Below are 12,784 nucleotides of genomic sequence, written 5' to 3' on the forward strand. Positions count from 1 at the left end.
TACCCTCTTCTACGTGCCCCCATCATTCTTTCCCTCTGGTAATCACCATACTGTCGTCTATGTCTATGAGGGTTTGTTTGGGTTTTTTCACTAATCCCTTCTCCTTCTCATCTAGCCTCCTCAACACCTCTCCCCTCTGATAGCTGTCAGTCTGTTCTCTGTATCTGCGAGTCTATTTCTATTTTGTTTGTTTATTTTTTTTATTAGATTCTGCATGTAAGTGAAAGCATATGGTATTTGTCTTTCTCCAACTGGTTTACTTCATTTAGCATAGTTCTTTGATTTGTTGTTCCACTTATTTATGCATTCATTCATTGATTCTTGTATGCGCCCTGGCCAGGGGTTGAACCTGCAACTTTGTCCTATCTGGACAACACTCTGACTGAGCTACCAGACTACAGCTAAACTATTCTTTATCAGAAGAAGAACTATATATAATTTCAGAACAAAAGATCAATGTTTTTATCATAATATTTAGGAAGCCCTCTGCACTTAAAGGAAGAGGAGCAAGGGGGAAGAGAGAGAAGGAGAGACACTTAGAGATCCTTAATAATTAAACAATAAAACAACAACACAAAATATATATAACAATCCTATTTTATGGTGGGTTCTTTTTCAGTTGTTGCACTCAGTACTTCTCAGTGATTGAACAACCAAGGAGATGGTAAAAAATCAATTTCAAAATTACACTGGCTATCAAGTTCACTTACAATCTATCATATGACTGGTTTGGGAATAAACCTAAAAGTCACATGACCACGGCACAGTGGACATGCAACCAGTGAATTTGAACAGGACTCCACACTCAGAAGGGGGCCTCATGCTTGGGTTCAACATTCTGTGGTTGTTGGCTTGAAATTCTTAATAATTTCATGTTTGAGTTCATGTTTTATAAGAAAAGGCCAAAGGGGGCTTGAAGCCTAGAATCACACATTGTCTCATCTCCTGCTATCTCCCCACCTCCCATGAACAAGTCCTTGACTACTGGCTCACCCACCTTCCCAGTAACAGGGCCACCCTCCACCCCACGAGCCTTGGACCTGGACACTGAAGAGTTAGCGGCTGGTCACAGGATGATGTCTCAGGCACCAGTGAGGGTCTACACATGCCCTGTGTAGTGTGTGAGTGACACTGAATAGCAAATAAAAGAAAAACTGGGGGGGAAAAAGGTTTTTTCCTGCTTTTTGAACAAGGGGCTGACATTTTCTTTGGGTGTGATCTGCACAAATAATGTAGCTGACTCTGCACATGGCTGTCCATGCAAAGAAGCAAAAGAATAGAGAAGAAGAACTAGGAGGTATGAGAATTAATGGGGTTTGCCTGGGGGAACAGGAAGCTAATTAGAATTCAGAGATTAAAATGTTTGAATTCCATTTTGTTACAAATGACCAGATACATTCTTTTCAAGCTAATAGTTTATTTCTTTCTGGTTAAAAAACAATATATATCACAATATATTCAGCTGTATTCAGGCACAAAATATGTGAATGGAAAACCACATTCAAAGCAGTAGCATAGCTCAGGGTATTAAACAGTATCTAGAAAATCACAAATTCCCACCAACTCATCCCAATTCCGTCAAGTGCTACCCGCTCAGTGGTACAGATCCAAGTCTCCCATTTTGCCAGGCATGTTCATCCTTTTGAACCTGAGCTTACAATTTAAGAACATTGTCTTAAGGAAATACAAACACAATGGAGGTTAATAAACAGTGAGATCATTATCTTTTCACCTCAGCCTTAGCTACCTTCAATTTGACCAGAGGATATCTTTTGTTTCTCAGCACTTTAGCCTGCCAAAAGATGACGTTGTCTAAACACATTTTCAATGTTTTCTTTTTAACAGTTAATATATTTCCAGGATGCAAGTCCATTTCTTTCTAAAAGGTTCCTAGGACACCCATTGAAAAGTCAAAAGCAATGAACTAAAAGGGATTGCTATTTTGTTGGAGAAGAACGACACCCTTTGTATCGAAGTGGGGAATTACAGGCTGTGGTCACCCTTTGCACAGTGTCTCTTTGTCAAGTAATACATGCTGAAAAAAAATAATACAGATGGGAAAATATTGTGCACTGTCAGATCTTGGAAAGGGCCAAAGGATTTTTCCTCACCAATGTCTTGTCGATGACTTTCACATTCTGGCACCCTGAAAAAATAATGCATACATTTAATATGAAATGAATGCAATAATAATCAGGCAGGTAATCGTTTTCCCAAGGAATGTAAAACTTGACAAATGTAAGGTTTATGATTCACGGTAGCCTTGCCAAATCTTATGTGGCATGAGACCATTTTTATTACCTAAACAGTCCTTAACACAAAATGACTGGCACATATTTTTATTAACACAAAGAGTATATTCTTTCTGCCACATTTAATAGAGAGTCGGTGGCTGAAAGCTCTCTTTTAGGATATGTCTGTAGCAAATTAAAAATGCGTAGTGAGGATTCACAGAACAGTATTCTTCTCACTCAGCCTGTGTCCACACAGGCTTGGCAGAGTGAGTAGACCATTGATCTTGGGAATTTTATTCTATGGGGAAAATCTGAATGATATGGATCACAGAAAAGGAAACCCTCATTACCTTCAAAAGTGGGGGAGTTGATAATTAACTCAAGGTTATTCTTTGCATCTAATGGTCCATCTGAGTAAAATTCAAAACAGCTACTAGTGATAATGGTAAATAATAATTTATTTGTTCATTCATTCTGCAAACATTGTATACGTGTCAGGCACTGCTCTAGACACTAGAAACACTGCAGCGAAGACAACAGACCAAGATCTCTGCCTTGTGCTTCTTATAGTCTAGAGAGGAAAGAGATAATACATAATGCATATAATTTTAAAAGTAAAGCATGTGACAGATGATCTATAGAAGGTGATCGGTGCTATGGTAAAAGAATGAAATAATAATAGGAAAAGAAAACTGGAAGTTGAGTGGGTAAATGGAGAACAAATTGCCATTTTAAACAGGGTAGTCAGGATGGAACCTTTTGAGAAAGTGCAATGTAGGTGTGACTTTAAGGATGTCCGGGAATTATCCTGTAGATATCTGGGGGAAGAGCTCTAAGGTTAAAACATGTGTGGCATAGTCAAGAAACAGCAGGGAGATAAATGGAGCCTGGGTGGAATAAGTGACGGTGACAGTAGTAGTTGAGGTCAGAGGAGTGACAAAGGTCAAACCACACAAGGCTTTGTACTACATTGTAAGCCCTTTGGCCTTTAGTCTGAGTAAACTCAGAGCCACTTGAGGATTCTGATAGCAAGAGTGATGTGATCTGAAATAATGTGTAAAAGATTATGCTGAATGGGCTGGGAGGAGGAGGTAGGTAAGAACAGACAGACCTGTAATACTTGAGGGAAGAGAGATGATGAGAAGGATACACAGAGAGACTATTGCGATATTCAAGGTGAAGAGAGATGCAGATGGCTCTGACCACAGTGGTGGCAGTGGAGGTGGTAGGTGAGGTCAGATTCTGATTGCATTATGCAGATAGAGCCTCTGTGGATGTAAGGGTGTGAGGAAGAAGACAAGTCAAGAAGGACTCAAGATTTTTTATCTGAGCACCTGAAACAATGGTGTTAACATGAACCGAGATTGGAAAATCTGCAGGTAAACCAGGCGTAACAGGAAAAGTCAGCAGTTTAGTTTCGAACAGGTAGAATCTGAGATGCCACTTAGACATCCAAGTAGAGAGATATTGGCTAACCAGTTAGATTTATGGTTCATGTGTTATGAGAGAGGAAGAGTATAATGTAGCATTCGCCCTTAAGGTACTCGTCATTACAAAATATCCTGGGAAGACTTTCAAAGATAGAGGCCAAGTGGGTGTTACAGACTTTGCACACAGAGTTCCTCCATTCAGAGGGTGCTGGCACTGGAGCTGTAAATGTAGGAGTGTAAACTTAATTACACCCCCAAATGATTCCATCTTCTTCCCCCTCAAATATACTTCTCCCCACCAAGGAGCCTGGCTTAATGACCACTGGAAGAAAAGAAAGCTGTAAATTGCAATGACAAGTCTTACCACTCAGAGCCATGGCCAACCGGAATTCTTCTTTTAGTATCTCAAGGACATCTTGAACACCTTTCTCTCCCTAAGCATATGAAAGGGACAGATCTTTTAGGTAAGGCATTCTGACTTGTTTCATGTATTCATTTCACTGTCAAGTTATCCTCCTTTATGTATATATGTATGTATGTATGTATGTATGTATGTATGTATTTGTTTTCCAATTACCTGGGAGGCCAAGCCCCAGATGATGGGTCTCCCCACAAACACAGCCTTGGCTCCCAGGGCCAGAGCTTTCAGCACATCAGTGCCTTTCCGAACACCCCCATCCAGAAAGACTTCCACCTTCCCTTCCACGGCCTCCACAATTTCTGGGAGAGCATCAATCTGCAAAAAGGAGAGGTCAACAATGTGACGACACTCTGCCTGATAAATTGTTACCCAAATCGACCTCCACAGCCCGCTGACCATCTGACTACAGCTCAGTGTAAAATAAGCTAAGTAGATTTGTAATCAACAGTAAATCCCTCCTGGAATTTAATAAAAAAAAAAAAAAGGAGCAAATGCTGGGGGCGAGGGGATTAAACTTGGAATTGAATGGTTTATTTTTCTTTCAGTGCTCAGAATATAGTTTCTGCTCCTGATATTCAAATCCAAAGATCATGATCTTTCAAAATGTAAACACAATTTTTTAAAACTTAATGACCTTTTATAGCTATACTTTATAAAATACATAAAAGTAAATGAAGTATTTTGCTCTTAAAAATTATCCTGAGTATTATTTACTCATTGATAATCAGTTGCTAAAATTCATATTCAGATGGTAGCTGTATATAAAAATGCAAACATGGCTAGGTGAAAAACTTAGTTTCTGATTTCCCTGTCCGACACACTTTGCCACCAGCTCTCCATGTAAATATTTTTCTTGTTTTAAAGGAATATGACCACATGTTCCTTGAAGGTCCTCATCTTCTCTGGCAACTGATGATGGGTTTACATCATCATTAGAAAACACAAGATCCTCACAAGATCTTGTTCACACCACTCTGAACCCACTTATTTTTCAAGGCAACTTTGTAGTTTCCTGCTTTAAGAAAAAAGTGCATTTGCCCAGTCCTTGACATTGGCCTTGGCCCTGCAACCTCTTTTGGCCAATAACATGTGAGCAGAAGTGGCAGAGTGTCATGGGTCTCACCTCTCTCTCTCTCGCACCTGTGCCATGAGAGGAACATCCCTGTGCGAAGCTTCCCCTTGAGCGAGGCCCCAGGATAAATATTCGGGAAGCAGAGCTAGCCTAGCCAAGTCCAGCTGGACCTGAGACTGGGAGCACAGCCACCTCACCAGAACCAAGTCCGTATCAGCAGTCCTGCAGTTCACACAGAGTTTCATGGAAATAAATTACTGTTGATTTAAATCACTGAGGTTGGAATCTTGTTTTATACCGTAATGTGGCAATAGTGAATACAATTGGCTAATAGCCAACATAGTTAATAGCTAATTGCTGATACAATCGGCTACTTTGATGTAAATCTTTGCACTTGAGGATGAAAGCAATTCCCGAGGTGATCTGTAGGTCAAAATCTGTAGAAATTAGTCACATTCATAACAACATATTTAAATCTAAAATTAAATCCAATTCCCATTTAAAACGCATGCTGAAAAAGCTACCACACATTCAAATGCAGTTTTTCACAAAATAATTAATGCTGAAATCACTCAAAGGCTTTCCCTCTTTGCCCCTAAAATTTTAGAGGCTAAACTTTAAAAGAGTTTTATGTAAAAGGCTGAAGACCAAGCCCAGCAACAGATTTGGAGGAAGTGAAGGCAACATTTGGCATGCAGCCCCTAAATGTTTGGCAAGTAATGTGATTTTCCCCTTTTTCCTTTTGGCTTTTCTGACTTGCCAAACATGCTCTGGATCCATTTACATATGCCCCTTTACCTATACATAGTCCTCCTTTTACAGGCAGGCAAGTTACATCAACATATAAGTGCTACAATTTCCAAGGGATGATGCAAGCTATAATTAAGCATATTTCCCTATTTGAAACCAGAACCAAAGAAAAATACTGGCTAGTTTGGGTTCAATACACATTTTCAATGTCATGCAAATCAAGTCTCTTTAGGTTATTTCCATTCCCAAACTGGCCTAAAAGGAAACTGTTAAGGATACTTACAGTGTGAATCCTGGGATATAAAAGGGGACCCAGATTGGTTGTTTCATGTGTCTGTGGACAAGGATGTTCTACTTGCTGCTGAGGATTTCTATCCTTCCCCTCTCCCTGCTGCCTCTTTTTCTCTCCCCGTTAGTGCAGTTTTGATAGGTATGTATTTCACAAAATAATTCTGAGCAGAGGAGATTAAATAAGTAAATACCAAATCAATTGTTTTATGCTGCCTGCTTTTCAGCTTGCTACCCACCTAAGAGACTATTCATTTCAGCTTTTCTTTCCTTACTGGCTCTTTAAACAACTAGTTGTAGGCTTAACTCCAGTGGGGTTAATATATAGAAAAATATGGTAAGATCCCCGTATTCTGTTGCTCATTCATCCATCCACTCACCAAGGACCTGATATATTCAAGTCACTATGCTGGGTGGTTTCAAAGATCAGAAAATAAAACGTCAGAGATGCAAGAATCCCACATGGATCCAGCTCACAGAGATTCCTCTTTCCCATTCCTGCTCAGGTCTTACTCTTCCAGGACACTCCCTGTCCTCCCAAACCTCCACTCACAGAGAGCTCTCCCCTTCCTACTTCCCTGGAGCATCCATTATTATATTCCTACTTTCTGACATTTTAGGCATGGAACCTTATAAAAGTTTCAAACCAAAGCAATTGAACATACATAAAAGCAAATAAAACCACAATTGCTTTAGTTAAAAGCAAAGTAGACAGAGTCCAGGCCACTGCCCATAAATCCTTCTCTGACTCTCAGTCTTGCCCATCACACTTCACCAGGCATCCCTAGGGAGCTTCTACTAATCCCACTTAGAAAAGCACTGGCCCATTTTGGCAAGCCCTGATTGTTTGCAATTGCAAAAATGGCTGCAGTTATTTCCCTTCCTATCTTAATTTCCTTGTAATATGACATTTCAGTTCCTCCTATCATAGGAAAGAAATGTGGCTGAAAGAGTCTATCTCCTCACCCCTTGACCAACACAGATGTGAAATAAGCAACAATGTGTCTGTTCTAAGTCTGGATCCCAAGAGACCTTGCATGCTTGGCTTAATCTCTAGAAAGTCAGCTCCTTCATAAGAACCAGGCCAGCTGACATGCCAGGTCTGCAACAATGAAGAGCTGTCCTAGCTGAGGTCATCCTATACCAGCCTGTCTAAGTAGACCCAGCAGTGGACCACAGATGCATTTGAGTAAGCCCAGCCAAGACCAGAAAAAGCCTCCCAGTTAAACTCAGGCCAAATTGCCAACTCACAAAATTGTGACATACATAGATGGCTATTGAATATGGGCTAGTAAGTTTCAAAGTGGTTTGTTACACAGCAAAAACTAACTGATACATCAAGTGTTTCTCAAAGGCAGAATGGCATGGATCCCTTGTAAAAGGAAAAATAAAATCTCTTAGATCTCATAGAAGATGCTCTAGGACTCAATTTTGGGAACACTTGACTTAGTAACCCAAATAATAATTTTATGAAAATGTTCTGCATTTAAGAATTTTCACTGGAAAAAAAAATGACATTTTAAGCTAAAATTAGTGCGAGTCCAGTTAGCATCGAAAATAAGTGAAAAAAATATTCTGCTATGATTCAAAGGTTTCAGAGAACCTGTGTTTAGAACCCAGTTTGAGACGTTCAGTACCACAGATTTTGGAAATAGATTTGATTCTATATTACTCTCTAATTACTTCAAGGTTGATGTTGGTCATATTATTTCTTTGAGGGTAAGGGCCTTGACATAAATGTAATTTTTAACTCTGCTTTGGGTATAGTAGTGGTCTGGCAGGCATTCTCAATAGCATGGCAGTAAGATCTAAAATAAGACTCCTAGTGATAAGTTATTTCCTCATCTAAGGGAAACTCTTTGATTTATAGAAATTAACAAGTCATATAGTCCCTGCTTTGTTTTTACAACCAATACAACACTGTGAAGAAGCTCAGACTGAAAAGCTTAAGCAACTTGCTCACCCACGTCTCATCTCTTAAAAGAAACAAGACAAGGACTTGAACCCTAGACTGTGGACTCCTATTTCAGTGTTACTCCGATGACATCACTCTGCCTCTTTGGCTTTGACTTATGATGTTACAGAATCTGCAGGACAGCAAATCTTTCTGTGTATCTACTGAAAAGTTTTACACCACAGCCGCCTTCAGGCCTTTTGCCACTTACGTCAAAACCCACATATTGAAGGAAAAACATCATCATGTAAACCGAATCCTTTTTCACTTTTCTCTCACCGTCATGGGCCTTAAATTCACTCTAACATATGAGGCAAAACTCAAGCAAGAGTCTCCTCTCTTGCACACAGCATGTGAAGGGGAGGGTCATTGTTTTCTTAAAAGTCTCTGAGACCACAGCTCAAAAAGCCCTTTTAGATAAGTTTCCATATCCCCTCAGCCAGAGTGCAATAAACCACACCATTTAGATATTTTTCCCCTTAAAATCAAGTTAGATTTGATTTCAGTAGATTTAGATTTTATTTTTAGAAAACAAACTTAATTTGGCCCGCACACTAAGTCTGTGTCTTCATACATGAGAGAGGCATAAATCTGCAAAAAAGCCAGGAGCTGTGACCAACTTTTTCTCCCTGCACAGAGGAGGTTCTTCACTCCCCACCTCTATTTATCCACGGGCAACATTTAATATCACCTAAAAATATGGTCTCTATAAGGAAGGTTGAATTGGAAGGGGCAGAAAGTGTTCAGTTTTATGATTTAAATGGACAGTATAAGCGTTGGCCAGTAGCTCAGTTGCTTGGAGTGTCATCATAATAAGCCAAGGTTGTGGATTTGTCCTTGATCAGGGCACTTAGAAGAATCAATTAATGAATGCATAAATAAATGGAACAATAAAAATCAATGTCTCTCCCTCTCTTGCCTACCTCTTTCTCTCTAAAATAAATATATAAAAAAGTTGATTACCCTCTAAAAATTAAAATAAATAAATTGACAGTGTAATCCTACAGTGTGCAAAGATTTGGTTCATTCCTACCATTAGTACTTTAAGAGTAATTGTGAATACAGACATGTGCACCCAATATTTCTTTATATTCATTTAGTCTCCTCTAAGACCTACACAACTGTCTATGGATTAAGCTAAATCAACCTGCTACTTCAGTAGAACAATAATCCACTCCTACGTGACTAAATTATTTGATCTACTCTACTTTCCAGTTTGAATAAATTCAACTGATCATACCAATGACAACCATTCATTATAATAACTATGACAATGATTCTGATCAAAAGGGGAAAATATATATGGTAGTCTAGTTCAGAGGTGACAGTCTGGAAAGTCCATCCACATTGTTTGGTAAATATATTTTTTTAGTGTTTTCATATGATGGCAGTTTAATTTGCCTAAAATAAATTGGATTATAGGATGCTGAAGTTTAAGGGCACCAAATATATAATCAAAATGACGTTTAAACATTAAAAGATGATAAAACTAAGTGTTGGAGTGGAAATTGATTCCCTCTTCCCTGTCACAAGTGAGGCCCTTCTCTCTTTCTTCAGCTATCATAATTCTCCAGGCAGGCTAACTGAGAGGAGGCATGCCTCCTACATGCCAAAATCCAATGTATAAGATTCATTGCTGCTACATCAAGGTGCTCCCATTGTATATCCAATGACTCATCATATTCAAGAACCTCCTCCCTTACCTGTCCAGGAAGGCATACCATATTTCCCCGCACCACCCCACCCCTACCAGACACTGAAAACAAAATGGATTACTTGGAATTATTCCCCAAACACATCCCATTTTTTCCCATTCCACATGTAGGCTTACATCTGTAAAAACAGGGGTCCACATGGGGACAGAGCAAAGGTGAAAGGAAATGGCAAAACCATCACTTCACCCAAAAGAATCTTGGCAGAGTCCTCACAAATGGATAGCATGGAAGAGAACTACTTTTTAATACGCTGGCCTCCCTGCTGCTCCTGCCCCCATTCTGGATCATGGAGCCCTGAAATCCACTCCTGGATATGCGTCTGTCTCCATGACTTTGCTCTATCTCTGGACCCCTAATCCTTGATCTTAAAATCTGCCCCAGAGCTTCTGTTGGTTTTGGGATTAACTGCTCTCCCTTATAGTTTTTAACTCAGTACTGTACCTCGCCAGCCAGTTTAGTTTACTTTTATATCTAGATTTTTGACTCTGCTTTGCCCAGCACAGTGTGGATAGAATAAAAACCATAGATGTGCTTTGGAATCTCCTGGGTAGCTTTACAAATTACTGGTGCTTCTCCCCTTGACCCCCAGAGATTCTGATGAACTGATCTGGGTTGCAACCTACCTCCCCTCACCTGGGCCATACAATTTCCATCCCCTGCCCCAGCCATCCATCATCTCCCTACAGCTTGTCAACCCCCACATCCACAGGCAAGTGCAGGCTTTCCCTTCCCCTGACCTCTTGCCACAGCTGCACCAGTGATATCAAACTCCACCAAAGCCTTTTGTAATTACTGCAACTGTCTGTTAGCTCCTCTTCTTTGGACTTTTATGGCACAATTATTTCTTTCATACTTCCCTTTACTTTATACTTATCAGTGCACATGTGAATACAAGAATAATCCCTGCCCACAAATGACTTATTATTTAACTTTTTAAGTTGGTAAATATGTGTGAGGACTAATCAATAATCTAACTTAGGTAGTTATGCGCTGCTAAGCTTAAAATCTGAGATCTCATATATTCATATATTTTACCTTAAGCATTCACACAAAAGCATATGCAGAGAAGAAGCACATACAGAGATAAAACTGTGATGGAAATGAGAATCCCAAAAAGAAATCTCAGCATTTGATGCAACTCACAGTGGCTGGCACCCCATCGAGTTGTCGAGCTCCATGATTTGACACCAAGATCCCATCTAAACCGTGCTTAACTGCCTCCCTGGCATCATCTCCTAGAAAGAGCAAGACAACTATTATAAGAAAAGTCTAATTAACAGAAGGCTTGGGTTTAGAGGTCAAAGTATCCCAGTCAAAGGGAACCTGACCTCAAACATATACCTTAGTAGGAACCTTCAGCATAGAAATATGTACATCCAACAGTTAGATCTAGAATAACAGATCTATCTTGGTCAAAAAAAATTAGCAGTTGTAACAATGTAGTTATAAAATAAAATTATCAATGGATAGTAAATTGACATGCAATTAAATTTGTTTATAAGGAAGTGTTCCTGCTAAGTATGTTTTATTATTATTAATAAGATCATAGAAGTTAGCAGAATTACCCCTCTACAATTTGGATAGCATAAAAGAACATATATGTGGCAAACACTTTAGGTATAACAGGTAAGGAATACATCTAATTCAAAGACATTCTAATTATTTTAATTTATATTGTTCTATCATCAGATGTATTTGCCTATTGAAGTATATCAAAATCTAATATTAAAACTACATCCTACATCTCTAATCAAGCTTCAAAATATATTGATTTCTAAAAATAAAGCGATTAACATTCACTTAAGTCAGTTTCCAACATATTGTTTAATATTTTATATTTTAAACTATTGTTCTCAGCATGTTCCCAATAACAAACCATTTGGTAACATAATAATGAAAGTAATTCTAGTTCTCAAGTTTAACAAAAATAGTTGGTCCAAGGTTGTAATGAAAATCATATTTTGGGAACTTAAGTAGATGGATATGGAATATTTTACAAATTTATTAATTCAACAATGGAGATCAAAGGGAGACCTAATTAAGAATAATTTTAAAAGGTTCAGAGGAGAAGCTGTAATTCTGATTATTTTCCAATTTTATGCTAAAACACCATTTCCAAACTCTGTTTCATAGAATACTAGTTTTTAAGTATTCCCATATTTTTAAATGATGCTAGTATTATTTTTCTCCTAAAATTATAGATATATGAAAATGTTAAAACCATTCTTTATGGACTGAATGTTTGTGCCCCCCTCCCCGCCAAATCCTTTGTTGAAGCCCTAAGTTGCAATGTGATAGTATTTGGGAAATACGTAAGGTTAGATGAAGTCATGAAGATGAGGCCCTCATGGTGGTATTAGTACCCTTAGAAGAAGATGCCGGAGAGCTTGCTCCCCACTGCCACCTCTATCCCCACAAAGAGGCCATATGAGCATACAGTGAAAAGGTGGCCTCTGCAACCCAAGGAAAGACCCTGCACCAGAAAATGAGCACAGTGGAAGCCTAATCTCAGACTTCTGGCCTCCCAAATTATGAGAAAATGGATTCTTGTTGTTTCAGCCACCCAATCTATTGTATTTTGTTATGGGAGCCAAGCTAAGATATCATGTCATCATATTGCAGTAGCTATTGTCAGAATCCACCTTTAAGTAACGCTGCAACAACCCCTAAAATGCAACAGAATAGTACGAAAGGTGTTCTGATATACAAACGTCAGTGCTTACTAACTACTTTGTATGTCATTTGCTTGTAAGCCTGAATTGTTATGCATTGTGTCATATACTTGATAAATGATTGATACTCTATATTTATTCATGTTAAATATAAACTCTAATGTTTCCATGGGACTGCTCTGGCTGTCTGTTTCCATCCAAGCACACATTACATCTTGTGACATCTCACTGGCAACTGCCGAGTCCCT

General features: G+C 38.9%; 1 protein-coding gene across 1 annotated transcript in view; it reads right to left on the reverse strand.

Annotated features, from left to right (window-relative positions):
• Nucleotides 1-1,409: 1,409 nt before the first annotated feature.
• HAO1 (hydroxyacid oxidase 1) overlaps nucleotides 1,410-12,784 on the reverse strand; it is a 49,791-nt gene continuing 38,416 nt past the window's right edge. The window contains exons 5-8 of the mRNA XM_054573505.1: nucleotides 11,008-11,099; nucleotides 4,242-4,400; nucleotides 4,029-4,098; nucleotides 1,410-2,146 (exon numbers count right to left, since the gene is read on the reverse strand). Coding sequence (XP_054429480.1) covers nucleotides 2,076-2,146; nucleotides 4,029-4,098; nucleotides 4,242-4,400; nucleotides 11,008-11,099 — 392 coding nt within the window. The 3' untranslated portion in view covers nucleotides 1,410-2,075. The remainder of the gene's footprint in view (nucleotides 2,147-4,028; nucleotides 4,099-4,241; nucleotides 4,401-11,007; nucleotides 11,100-12,784) is intronic.

This window comes from Pteronotus mesoamericanus, unplaced genomic scaffold, assembly GCF_021234165.1.
Source record: "Pteronotus mesoamericanus isolate MK-2021 breed Mesoamerican mustached bat unplaced genomic scaffold, CSHL_Meso_final contig_25, whole genome shotgun sequence".
In the NCBI taxonomy this organism is placed as follows: Eukaryota; Metazoa; Chordata; class Mammalia; order Chiroptera; family Mormoopidae; genus Pteronotus; species Pteronotus mesoamericanus.